At 42.3% G+C, this 14135-nt stretch overlaps 1 protein-coding gene across 33 annotated transcripts in view; it reads left to right on the top strand.

Moving 5' to 3' along the window:
- The window catches only part of PARD3 (par-3 family cell polarity regulator), a 612530-nt gene that overhangs the window by 426166 nt on the left and 172229 nt on the right, over positions 1-14135 (top strand). For 29 of the 33 annotated variants that reach the window (XM_070501262.1, XM_070501252.1, XM_070501261.1 and 26 more), the window contains one exon: positions 2622-2853. In XM_070501262.1, the coding sequence (XP_070357363.1) occupies positions 2622-2853 (232 nt within the window). Of the gene's footprint in view, positions 1-2621; positions 2854-7699; positions 7816-14135 lie in introns of those variants that run through there. The other 4 variants (XM_044762270.2, XM_044762269.2, XM_070501266.1 and 1 more) reach the window with 1 other exon arrangement.

The raw sequence follows: 14135 nt of genomic DNA on the forward strand, positions 1-14135 counted from the left end.
CTTTCATTTAAACTCCATTTATGAGCAGCTGCTGTCTGCCCAGCAATCATTTTACAGAAGGGGAGACAGACATGTAATCACAATGTATGACAAGTGCAATAGTAGCAGTTTGTACATAGAGCTATGGAAGTATAGGTAAAAAGAGTCTTGCATGTGGGAATTCTAGAAAATTCATTAGCATCCATTTATCTAGCTTGAATATACCAACAGATCTAGGTTTTTTAGCTCCTGAAAACTTGGGAGAGTTCTTTTATAAGGATTTGGTCGATTATCTCAAAGTCAAGGCCATACTCATTTCCCACAGGGTTGAAGCAGTGGTTTGCGATCAGATGGAGCATAGCCGTGTTGAAGGGTATTAGACAAGATACTGCAACCCTGCTTAAGCTATATTTATATTCTCTTGGGGAGCTCTCATTTGAAAAGTCTACGCGTAATTAGCAAGCCATTGGGCTAGTAGGCCAGGATATTCTTTCCCTTCTCTGTGTAGACCACAAAAAATGACAGCCTTAATTTTAAGGCTATGGATTTGCGCTAGCAATGCCCATCTAAAAGTTGTAACTGGCTTCCTCTAATAAACCTGCACAATTTCTATTTATATATTCATTGACAGAGAGGAAAAGAAGCAAAATTTTTAAAAGCTACCATGTCCCTTAGAGGACGAGAATGGCTCACAGTTAGATAACCCAGTACGGAGGCAGGCCAACCTTTCTAAAGTCATTTATGTGGTTGCCAGCCAATCCTAGAGTCACTGTGCACATTTGACCCAGCTTCTTGCGTGATCTCATCAATATGAACCACAAGTCACAGCGTTAAATGACCACACAGGATTGACAATAGGTTTCTGAAATGCAATGCTGGCTGCTGGAATTATCTTCTTGGCAGGCTGTGTAGTGACTGGGTGATAGATTACCCAAATACGTGCTGTGTGAAGCGGGGAATTGAGCAATCACAAACAGAGTTGATCAAAGAAATGCATGCCGGTCTTGCTCAAGTACAAGTGTACAGAATATAACAGTAGGAAGAGCCCCAGACTGAGAGTGGGCTGGCCCGAACCTCTGTTTCATCAAGAAATAGAAGACTTTGGTCTAAATGACCTCCAAAGTACTTTCTGGATTTAGACATGGTGACATTTTTATTCTTTGGCAATTCCTAGGGTGTGACCTGCTGGGATGGGAAATATATTGGCTCATGTTTTTAACCAAATGTGTCAACAAAAAGAATTCTACACTTTTTTTTGTATTATGCTAAATAGCTGGCATTTTTTAAAAAACTGTATCACTTGGCTGCGCTCACACCATCATTTGGTAGTCTCTTCTCAGATTCGTGAGGGTTTATAGCAGAACACTAAGATACGGAGATTGTCTTAGCTGGTCTTATTATACTCTTGATACTGTGTATGCTAACGCAAGTGCCCCTTGCTGGTGCAGAGGCAAGACTGAATTTCACTTGAAGCTATATTAACTTGATTTAGAGGTCAGTTCTTTGTGAAAGATTGGAAGAGGCTTAACTCTTCTGTTTGGTTCTGTGTTAGAAAAAGCTCCCAAACGCTGATTCATACTTTATTTGTTGACGCAGAAAAAAAAATAACCTTAGAATTCAGGGGGTAACCTGAAGCCCCAATAATTCTTATATTTGGAAGAAAACCTTAGGCAACCAATCTCAGAAAAGGTTTATGAGAATGGCTATTAATACATGCATCTTTTGTTTCTTTCTTAATATAGAAATTCTTACAATTCTCTCGGTAGGTGCAAACTTTCTCTAGTTACTTGTCCTTCTTTCAAATAGAAGAAGTTGGGGGTATTGAAGTTCCCTTGCACCATATGCTCACTAGGTGTTGGTTCAAAGGACAGAATATTGTCATTACTAAGTATTCCTTTTATCTGCAAAGTTTAGAGGAGTGCGAGCTTATTGATTAACACATTTCATGGCTCCATCCACCTCTTTCACCTGCCATTGTGTGGATGGACATGCAAAATTATTTTGGATTAGAGCATACAGTAGCATTTGCTTATGATGTTGGCCTTATGTAATGACAATATAAGGAAAAGTTAGAGGGTGTGAAGACCCAGGCTTCTATGTGCAGAAATTACAAATGGACCTATGTGGGAGCCTGAGAAAAGAAGTCCTCATGCTGACAGTGGTGTTTTACTAGTGAAATGATGCAGTTTAACAAATTAACGAGGGGCCGGGGTGGACCCAACGTTATCCTTACCCAAGTGGAAAGCAGGTGCTTGGGAAGGGGCTGCTTGTTTTCTTTTCATTTTGCAAATATAGCACACAGGCCCCTTAGGGGTCTGCGCTGTCTGAGGACCCCCAGCAATGCCTGCTCTGTGTCAAGGAGGGTATTACCATGAGTGAATCAGCATCCAGACAGGAAGCTGCTTCTCTCTTACTGCTGGCACATCATCTTCGCATAGGGATGCACATGTGCATAGTAAACACCCACATCACATGTTCCATTCTAATTCTACTCCACAATAAGCAGTATTGCAATCCATGTAGATGGCAGGGCCTTACTGTAGTAGAAAATATGGGAGAGTAAAATCCTCACAAATATTTTGGCCTCCTTCTATTTGCTCCTTTGGTTCACTATATTCTTATCTTTTTTTTTTCCTTCCAAGTGGAAGAAGACACAGAAGAAAGTTCAAGATCAGGGAGAGAGTCTGTATCCACAGCGAGTGACCAGCCTTCGCACTCTCTGGAGAGACAAATGAATGGAAACCAAGAGAAAGGTGATAAGACTGAGAGGAGAAAGGATAAAACTGGAAAAGAGAAGAAGAAAGAGAGAGAGAAGGAGAAGGAGAAAATGAAAGCCAAGAAGGGAATGCTCAAGGGTTTGGGAGACATGTTCAGGTAAGTCGCCACCACCCCAAACCCTCAGCCCTAAGCACAGCTGAGCGTCAGGTTAACAAAAATGACTCAAAGCACAGATTTGAAAACGTTATCTTTGAGGTCAACCGAAATTCTTTTTAATTTTCAGTCTTAGCTCCTGTGTTTTTGCTTACTTCATGATTTTACGTGAGTTATTTGAGACCATTTTAGCAGCCTTAAAGGTACTGTCTTGCCAACCATGTAAATAAGTGTGGAAAGAAGGGGGAGCAGTCTCTCCTGCTGGGTGTGAAGGTAAAAGAGACAAAGGACCATTAAAGCAGTGTGTGTTCTTTTGTGTGTGTGAACAATGGTTCATTATTTAAATTTAACGTAGAGCTCAAGTTAGTGGTAGCATTTAAAGGTTCATTAATACCAAGTCTAATAAAAAATGTTACAAATAGAGCTTCAATTAAGCTGTGTTGATTAATTTAATACTTATTGCTTCAGTCTGTAAAGATTTCATTAAACGTAGTCTCGGGCTGTTTCCTGACAGTTGTTTTTGTGTCCCTAAATTATATTCTAGGATTACTTAGCATACCATTTTTTACAAATCATTGCTATACAGTAAAAGTGACAAGTTGTTCAGAAGTTGCACTGAAACTCTCCCGTAAATGTTCATCTAAAGTGATTTATAATATTCAGGTATTTAATGTTAAATATAAAGAATGCTTGATTGTTCCATAAATTAAACCCCTAAACATATCAAGATGATGGTTTAAAATGGAAAACATACAGCATAGCCACTTGACTCTTCCAAAAGTTATTATCCCGCATTATGAATCCCTTCCTTTTAACTTTTTTTAATTGCAAAATGTGAACAAGAGTTTTTATTTTCATAGAATTTCTTGATTTATGATCCTGAGGTTGACCTCAATAACTCAGGGAGTTATAGAGAAGTCAAGCCTCAAAGTCGAGGACTCATGGCCCAGCCTTCAGGCTATACAACATAACAGATGTGTTCTGTAGATGTCTGATAAAGTCAAGTGCATGGAGAGAGTAAGCGTGGACCAGATAACACAAAGCCTGGCCTGTCAGCAGCATCAGCTTTAATTTAAATATGGTTGGATTTCCATCTCCAATGCTTCCGGACCTTGGGATTTTCATAGTTCTGCATTAGTGTTTTTCTTGTTTATCTACTGCTCCTTTTGAACGCATTTTCAGTCAGATCATCTTTCTTCATCATGCTCCATGTCCAAGGACAGTTATGGGATGAAATTGCTCTAACTGCCACTTTATTTCAGTTTCTGTGTTGGTCATGGGGCTTTTCATTCCATGTATGCAAACTGACAGCTCATAAACCGGCACCTACATGATGGACAGAAATGAGACTGTTGCCCATCAATTAAAATGTAAGAAATGTGTACAACGGTCTTCTCTAAATTAGAACACATGAAATGGGAGGCAGCCTCCTCTGAGCCTTGCGCATCCGCCTTGTAGTGCAGTCTCCCCCCAGGGGCTCTCATGCAGTCTTATTGAAGCTGAGGGCTTCTTAGTTTCTGTTCATTAGCTAACATTTATCTGATAGATATAGTTTTCTGTTCTTCTCATAGAATGGAAAATAAACTTCTAGTTTGTTTATAAATTATCCGTTATTTTAGTTATAAATTGTTTTTGCTGGAACTTGGGACACCAGAAGAAGAGAGGGCTTATGGTAGAATTATTCTTTTGGAGGCCAGAGGAGTGGTGAGTGGGGGGCGGGGCATGAAGAAATATATATTGTTTCAAAGGAACCTTGAAATGCAGCCCAACCCACCCCCCTTTTTGCTGAAAGTCCTATAAAACACTCTATGATGTTTTCTCTAGATCCAATTCTATAGATTACTACCTATAACTTGTAGTGAAAGCCAGATTTGTGATAAAGAAGTTGATGCATTTATAACTTCCAAAGCCTGTGTATTCTTGAAAATCAACTTCTGTGTTTAGGTGCAGTAGCTGAAGGTTTTTTCCTAAAAACTAAGCTCCTGTTCTCCCAGTGTTTAAGAGTAACTATTAACATCACAAATGACCACACTTTTCTGGGTGCATGGCATCAACGGTTTGCTAGAGTCAGCCCACGTTGGCTTGTGAGAGCCAGTTGTTCAATTTCTAGAAATTTTGCCAACTGGTTGTTAAAACAGAGTCATTATTAAAAATTAAATAAGTCCTATAAAAATCAAAGATAATTAATACTCAAAATTCATCACTTCCTAATGATTATATTACATTTTACTGTGACCTCTGCCTTTGAGGTTATTTCCGCTGATGGTATTGGCGTGATGCTGACGATGTACACTGGCCTGCTACAGCAGTTTTTCCAGCTCTGCCCTCAGTGACATCAGCTGTAGGGGGAGCACGCACACCGTGGGAGTGCATGAATTCCACAAAAGAGAGCTTTTACTCCTAGGACAGCAAAACACCACCACACGGAGGACATAAGTATATCTTTTTTTTTTTTTTTTGAGGAAGATTAGCCCTGAGCTAACTTCTGCTGCCAATCTTCCTCTTTTCACTGAGGAAGACTGCCCTGAGCTAACATCCGTGCACATCTTCCTCTACTTTATATGTGGGACGCCTGCCACAGCATGGCTTGCCAAGCGGTACCATGTCTGCACCCGGGATCTGAACTAGCACACCCCGGGCCACCGAAGCAGAACGTGAGCACTTAACTACTGTGCCACCAGGCCGGCCCCCATAAATATATCTTATGCAGAGTTGCTATATCTTGTTCTCTTGAACATGGCTGTCTTCTGTCTGATGACAAATTACTGCTCCAGTCCTGTGGGAAATGGTTGAAGCTTGCCAAATTCTCCTTGGAAATGAGGATAGTTTATTAAACATAAAATAAGGTTTTTGTTTTATTGACTATTGGCTCTTAATCTTTCCTTCACACCATTATTATATGTCCTTAGTGTTTGAGAAGACTCTTAAAGCGTTGTTAGGTTATTCAAAACATTTTTTAACTACCTTCCGTACCTACTAGATTATTTGAGACTAATAAAGTCTCAGGCTGATTCTTTTATATTTTGTTTTTTCTAGTAACATAGAGGAAAATAGTAAGATTTTAAAAGTGGTCTCTTCCTTTCTCTTTGTTCTTTTAAAGAGAATAAGATGTGATTTCCTTGACAGCGTTGCTTTTAAATAGCGTAATCAAAACGTGTGCATGCTTAGATATTCCTCAGAACAATGTGTAAGGAGATTTCAAGCATGCTTGCCTAACGCAGGCCTGAAGTACAAAGCAGAGGGGTGTGTGTGTTTGTGTGTGTGTGTTGTTATGGTTTTGTTTCTGTTTTTTGGTTCAGATAACAGAAAGGCTAAGGGTAAGGGACATTAGATAGTGAGTGTCTAGCTTTCCAGGCATATGAGCTTTTTCTTTGTAGTTGCTTGAAGAAGTAAGTAATATTTGCCTTCAAAAACAGGCTCACAGGCTTCCCACCATCTCCCTGCCACACACACACACACACACACACACACACACAATTTCTAGTCTTATAGGTTATCTGTGATTTTTGGTTAACTTTCTTGAGGGCCAAGTAGATGGACCGTAGTTTTAAAACCGTACCAGAGGAAATCATGGCACATTTAGCAGGTATTTTCATTCGTTGGTATCCACAGATGACATGGTTTTCTATTTCACATATTGAATAGAAGTTACAAAATGATTTAATTATTGATCAATAGCTCTAGGAAAGAAATTGAGTCACATGAATCCCTCTTCTGTTTATAAATTATGAACTATATGAAGTGCAAAAGCTGCCTCAATGCAGGTTTTAAATCACAAGTTTAAATCTATACGGAATCAGATAGGAAATGTGGAGTGTTTCATGTTGGCATGAATTTCCCCTTGTACGCGCTGCCTCTTCTTTTGCACATAAACAGCCCCTCTTGGCTTAATTAAAATGGCTTTGTAGCTGAGAAGCCTGTGTGTGCTCGTGGAGCAGGTGACCGTGACTTGTTAGTGTGACCACTCTGTGTGCAGAGTGCAAGCAGAGGGAGGGGCTGAAACGCCACGTCTTTGCGGATGTTTGGTTCTCAGACGCGTGGCTATTCAGATTGAACCCCATAACTGTTCCTGAGAGTTCTGCAATTACATGAAATTGTTGAGTAAGAGGGAACTGAGTCTCTACTTTAGAAGGAGAGAGACCTGTTGTTTAATGTTGTAAATGTGTTCATTTTTTAAAGGAAAGCAACAGCATTATTAAGCAAAATGTTTTTGCCTTAATTTCATTCTCCAAATTGAAATAAACAAGATAATAAAATCCTTTATTTCAGACAATATCCTCAGATCTTAAGCATTTAAAATTATGTATTCCCTTATTTCCAGCCCTGGGTAAGTGCAATTTGATATTGCTTTGCCTGAAAAATTAGAATTGCTATTGTTTGAGTGATACAGAATTGTATGCCCTCGAACATGGAGGGTTCTTAGAAGTGACCTTATTGTGCACGTCTCAGATTTGTTCTGGGCCGTGGTCCGTATGTGATAGCCGAGAGCCTATCACTGTGGAAAGCTAAAGCAAAAGTGATGTTGCAGTGTTACCATTAAAATTGAATCCTCCAATTACATTTAAAGCAATTACCTGGGTCCCTGCAGCATTGTTTTATTCAGTTCTGTAAGAGGAAATAGATAATTTAGTTTGAAACCTTGTTTGGTTGAAATCAGATACACTGCTGTCTTTCCCTTTTTAGAATATAAGAGTTTTCAGAACACAATGAACATGATCAGATTTTAAAGCTTAATGTTGTAGTTTGGATTACACCATTTAGGCTTTTGAGAGAATAACAAACACAAGTTATTGTTGCTTCCCTTACGTGTCCTTACTAACCGTGTGTCTGTACCGTGTTTCTCGTTTAGCCTTGCCAAACTGAAGCCTGAGAAGAGATGAACAACAAACCAGATTCAAAAATGTCTTGAGAAGCACATATTGCACAGTTGTTTTTTAAAACAAACAATAAATTTACTTTTAATGACTTCTTAGTGGCTGTTGACAAATTTTGTTTACGACATCAGCAGTTTCGATGGTTTAGTAACTTCCATATTAATCGATTTGGAACTTTTTGATCTTGCTTTTAAGCTTGGGGGTTTGAGTTACTGCTTTGAAAAGGCAGAGAAGTGTTTTTTCCTATCATTTTTTTTGTCCCTTTTCATAGTGGAAAACCATAGTCCTAGCTGCTGGCGTATTCAGAAATCATCAGCGCACACCAATCATGTGTTAGAATCAGTGCTTTCAAGATTATGTAGAGTACCAGCTGGGTTTTGCTGTGTAACACGGTGGCTGGGGACACAGGCAGGTGGGGGGTTGACAGTCCCAGAGCAGTGAGGTGTGTGGGTTGGGATAGTCACCCATCAATTAATGACCAAATGGACCAATTTGAAAGGGACTTTGGGGCAAAATTTAGTCCCTTCATGGGTTGCGCAGTTTAGACAAAAAGTGGGGAGTTAGGAAGATAAATATTTTGTGCTCAGGGATGGTTGAAACAGCAAGTTCTTCTAGTGCAAAAAGTAGGCAGATAGTAAACTCAAGGTTTGCTGAGGCCACAGGGAGTGAGAGCACACATTGTTTTATAAAACTGTTTCTCCAAAGAGTCTGCCTGGCCAAGTGCTGTAATCCCAGATCTGAATGCTAGTGCAGGTACCTTAATTCACAGTCTCTTCATTCTTCGTAGCCCTTCAGGATGTCAGACAAAGGTGGTATATAGTTAGTTCTGTTTCCTGAGAATGTTAGAATTACATCCTACTTAAAAATAAATGATGATGAAGAAGAAAGCATTTAATAAAGGCTATTCTGGAATTGCGTGCCTATGAGAAGGTTAAAGTCCGCTTTGACTTGGGAGCAGCCTATAGTCCCACGCTCGCCCCCACCCCTGCTGAGCAAAAGCCCTTACCTGTGTTGTAGGAAGGAGGCACACGTAACAGTGTGTGTGTTCATGTCATGAATAGCAGGCTTGTAGTTTTTTATGACTCGGGCTTAATTGCCCTGTGGATTAATGCGACCAGTTTCATGTTGGCAAAATTAAATGGCATCCTGTGAAACCTGCTGGAGATTAGGGAATGCAGTTAAAATAAATGTGTAGAAAACTGTGCCCATCAACATGAAACACAGGAGTGATACTTCGTAGTGAAAAAGAAAGAACTTGGAAAGAGCGATTTTACATAATCTTGTTTGTCGCCTGGACAGAGAAGAGCTCTGTTTTATAAGTATGTGTACTCAGAGGTTTCCTTGGAATAAATTCCAAATTTGTAAATCCAAAGTACTTAATATATGCTTCTTTTAATTTGAATGGAGACAGAGGTTCCTGTTTTCAACGCAGAAAAATAAGTGTCAGACTGACCTGTTAGCAAAGGCAAGTTCTCGGGTAGCTGAGAGCATATTCCTGGAGAATTCTTCTTTTCCTTGTTAGCAGTTTTGAATAGAGAACCTCTGACATCGACAGCACTGAAGCTGCCTGCGAAGCAAGCCGGAGGAGGCACGAGGCATGACGGCCAGGCCTTTCTGAGACCTTGTCTGACGTCTTTTCCCCAGACCCTCGGCGCATGTAGAATGCAAGTGTCAAGGATGACACCTGCTTTATAGTTTCTGTAAAGCAGACCTTTTCGTAAAAGAAATTTTTGACAGTTCTGAGATGCTAAGTCAATTTCATTTCTAGACTGTATAGAAAATGGAATCTTTTTTTTCTGCAATTGATGTGAAAATTGAAGGCTAGTGACTATTCACTCTCTAATCACACAGGGTAAATAAATACTATCACACCACTGAAAAACCTTCGAGAAGACAGTCTCAGCTAATGTCATTTCCCACAACATACAGTGGAAACATTCCTTCTAAATGTTTTTATTTGTTACCATTAGGGGCTGTATGTCTTTTACATTAAATATAATGGATCAAGTACATGTTGTTCCCAAATGTAGTTTTAGCAAGCGCGTATTATTATGTAAAGGTAATTGTTTGATCCTTTCAAACAGTCTTTTAAAGAATTCACTGGGGAAGTGACCTCTTACATAATTGACTGTTGGATGGCTTTCTTCTGACCTATGTTTAATAATAGCCAATTTAGAAACAAAAGACTAGAATTGGATTAAATTTCATATCAGAGTGAAATAACCATGTCTCTTGTTAACCTTTCTGCTTACATTTTTTTAGGGTGGAAGAGCCACCCATGCTGTAAGCTAAGGCCAAGCCACTGAAGCTGTTCTGACCCTCTCTTGCCTATTCCGGGACAGGGCTTCAGCAAGTCTGTCTCCTCTCTCCCGCTCGTCGTGATTGCCTTCTCTCCTAGATCACTCCCTTTGTCCTGTAGAGAAAAGTCTGTCTTCCCTTCCCTTCCAACTACTACCTCATTTCTCTCCTGTTCATCATAGCAAGCCCTTTGATAAATTGGTATTTGCTGTCTCCATGTTCCTGTTCTCTCTTCACCTCCCTTCAACAGAGCCTTCATGCCCCTTGGCTCCACAGCCTGCTCTCATCTAGGTCACCCATGGCCTCCTCAGCGGCGAGTCTTCTCTGCTACGTTGTTAGCCGTGCCTTGGTCTGCCAGGAGCTTTTGGCACGTTGATTCTGCTCTTCTTTGAGATCGCCCTCACGAGGGTCTCCTGCCTCCTCTCTGCCCACTCCATTGCGGATTCTGTGCCTTGTTCCGTCCCTGAGAGTGGAGCGCCCCAAGCTCAGTCCTTAGTCCCCTCTCTTTTCCCTTTTCAGTAACACAGAATCTTTGTGTTCTTAGGAAGCAGAGCCCCGGGGCTCCAAGTATGGTCTGTGTGCAGGTGACTCCCAAATTTACATCTCCTGCCTGGGCATCTACTTGGAACTCTAGATTTGTAGGTCCTACCCTCTTCTTCACACGAAGGTCAACCAGGCATCCGAGACTTCACATGCTCCCCACTCAGTTCAGGATCTTTTGCCCAGAACTGCTCCTCTGTCTTCTCCTTCTCAAATAATGGCAGCTCTGTGCTTTCAGTGGTTAGATCCAAAACCTTGGAGTAATCCTTGACTCTTGTGTTTTCCTTACACTCCACATTCAGTTTGTTAATGCACAAAAGCAAAAGCCCATTTGATCTGTTTTTAGCGCACGTCTCTAACCTGGTACCTTTCAGACCCACATCTTCTCTCCTGGGTTTTGGCAATAGTCCTCCGCCTACTCTCCCTGCTTCCACCCTCCTTCCCTACACTGTATTCTTAACCCCAGAGCTGGACGACACGTTATTTCTCTCCTCTATTCAACCCCCAGTAGCCTTGCAAGTCACTCAGAAGGAAAACCGAAATCCTTAGAGTCACCTGCTGGACCTGCCCTCCCCCCACGCCCACCATTCCTTCTGCTCTTTCCTTTGCTGACTTCACTCTGGCTGCACTCGCCTCTCTTCCCTGAGCTGCTGGGTCCGCTAGAGCCTTTGTCTTTGCTCATCCTTCTAACTGGAATAACCTTTGCTTAGCTACCCACCGGTGGGGTCACTCTTGCAGCTTTATCATCCTTATTAAGCATCAGTCTTTCACGGGGACTGTCCAGCGTTGCACACTGTGCTCCCTCCCACCGTGACAGCTCCTATCCCCCTTTTGGGCATTATTTTTCTGCTTTGCACTTACTGCCAGCTAAGGTGTGATCTGTTTCACTTGGCTTAATAATAAATTGACAGTGGCATGCAGCTAACCCTTTTCTCCCTGCCGTGTCTCTAGCAGACTGCCTGGTGCACAGTCAGTGCCCAGTACCTGTAGCAGATGCCGGCTTGCCCCTGTCCTTTCAGTGCATCCCCCCACTTCCAGTGGCCAGTCTCTGCTTCTGTGCCTGAGGCCTCTCTGAAGCCTTGGAAGGAAGCCCTGCTTCTCTGTGAGAACTGCCAGAAGTATCTTGGAATAACGCCTCCTCAGAGCAGCCTTCACCCTACAAGCTGAGAAAGCCAGTGTGAAAGTACTCCAGTCCCCATGGCCCTTGGGTAGAACACTTAGGGCTAAGTCTATACCCTTAGCCCTGAAAATGTGGTCCCAGACTGGGAGCGTGGCAGGACCTGGGAGCCTGTCAGAAATGCAGAATCGCAGGCCCCACCCAGACCTACTGACATCGGAATCTGCAGTTTAATAGCCCTCGAGCCCCCGGTGCACGTCACAGGCCGAGAGGCCCTGCAGTCCCTTCTCCCCGCTCCCAGAGTTTGCCTGCGGGATTGAGCTCTCCTTGCCCACCGTGGTAACAGGCTTGAGAGCACTCTTTCTAGGCTGCCTTTCCTTCCCTCTATCACATCTCTGCTTCTCCACCAGTATTCCAGCAGCTTCCATTAAACCGCTGTCCTGAATCCTTATCTCAGGATCTGCTTCTGGTGAAATCCAGACTAAGATGATAAATGTTTGTTGAATGAATGAATAAATAAATAAAAATTTCTAGAGTCAGTAGTGACTGTGTATGTGAGGAATTTCTACCTGGGGTAGTTTTGCAAGTTATGACAGGCGATCACACCAGGACAGTGCTAGTGTTTGTTCCCATTTCTGGAAGGTGACGTCACTGCCAGAGTCTGCCTGTGACTGAGGGGATGGGCCCTGGAGAACAGGCCTTTTCACGCTCCGTGGATTTACAGCTTGTTCTTTGCTTTGTCGTGGAAGTTACCATTTTCTCTGCTCTTAGTAGCCGTAAATGATTTACGTATTTCCTATTACATCAGACTTGCAAAAAAGATGACATGATTTCCAAATTAAATCCTCCACGGTGGGCAGTCCCCAACCTTCGGGCTGGGGTTTGCAGTTGACGGGTCATGGATTCAAGCAAGGAGTAAATGTTAAAATTGCCCTGTTTAGTGTCTTCCTAAGCCTCAAAATGTCAGGCTCCAGATGGCTAAGATTCCGTCCCTAAGAGAAATCAGAGCCTTGGTCTCACTCCCCGCAGGCTTTGTGAGTGGCTGCTGCAGACTCGAGCTGGGGAGACGCCTCCTGCCCTCTGAAGGCCACGCCTGGCGGCTCACAGACTGCCTCACCCACAGGTGGCGCTCCGGAGCTTTCTCTTTCTTCCCACAGCCTGGTGTGGACGCTCGCTGAGCACCTGGGGCCCGGCCTGCTTCTGAGGCTGGAATCATCCTGATTCTTCAGTGAGGTGTGCCTTGACCTCATCTCCTTAGTTTCTCCTTCCATAAAATCTATAATGCTTATAACTTACATTTCTTCTATATTGAAAATACTGTTTCTCTCTCTTTGGTTATGTAACAATTCCAGCCTTTCAAAAAAGAAAATAAAGGAACAACTTTACATTCTCTGTCCACACGAAGAAACAGAGACTTTGAACTGAACTGAACTAACACAGATTAGCTGCAGAATATCCCTACTTTCTGCATTAAGGCTTCTCCATGTCTGCTCCTCCAGCTTACTTCGAGGGCTATCCATGAGCACTTCTGAGCCCACGTTTCTGATTTTATTGAGTAATATGCTGGTCCTTATGACTTCCCTAGGGAGAAAAGCATCCCTCATGTAGCAGACTTCCACTAGTGCTACGCTAGCAGCTAGTGTTCATTGAATGTTGGTACTGGGGAACAGTCTGCCAAGAACCATATTTTTAATAACCCATTTAATCCTCATAATAACCCTATAAGGTGGGTGCTCTTTTTAGCCCCATTTTATGGGTGAAGAAACTAAACACAAGGGTTTGGAGAGGAAAACTAATTACCAAGGTCACACTGTGGTCATGTGGCAGAGCCACAGTGAATCTAGCTCTGGGTTCAGAACACTGGTCTACCTCTAAGGCCATGTCCCTCCCCACTCTGCTGGACCGATGGAGCTTTCTTAGCCTCTCCCGGTGTGTTCACCTGCCCCCAGACCTGCCCGGGAGCCAAGGTTGCTGTGGAGTTAACCATGTGATGTGGACTGCTGCTGTGTGATATGAACAAATGCACATCCTTGTTGCTCGCTGGGCATGGGGAGTTAGTATCTTTTGAACCTGACTTTTCATTTTTTGTCCCTGTTTAATTTCTGTAGCTTTCTCCGTCTATGGTCCTTTCTGTCCCCAAAATAATTCTTAAGGACTCAGGAATTTTTTTAGTTAATTTAATTTTTAGTTAAAAAATTACCAGCTGCCACATCCCCTTCCCCACAACTGATCCTCACATCCGTCTATACTGTATCAGGAACACCAATGAGGATGATTAAACAAGGCTGACTTTCCTCTTGCTCTTTGCTTTCAAGATGGCCAAGTAGTCCTATAAATGCTGACTCCTTTCCTGTTTTTATGCCTCGTTTTCCCCTCCCTTTCTACAAACCTTCTTGTACCTCAGACCTTGCCCCACCACTCCTGCTTCTTTATTTTCCCCATTAAGATAACCATGA

The sequence above is a fragment of the Equus asinus genome, chromosome 29 (genome assembly GCF_041296235.1).
Source record: "Equus asinus isolate D_3611 breed Donkey chromosome 29, EquAss-T2T_v2, whole genome shotgun sequence".
Taxonomy (NCBI): domain Eukaryota; kingdom Metazoa; phylum Chordata; class Mammalia; order Perissodactyla; family Equidae; genus Equus; species Equus asinus.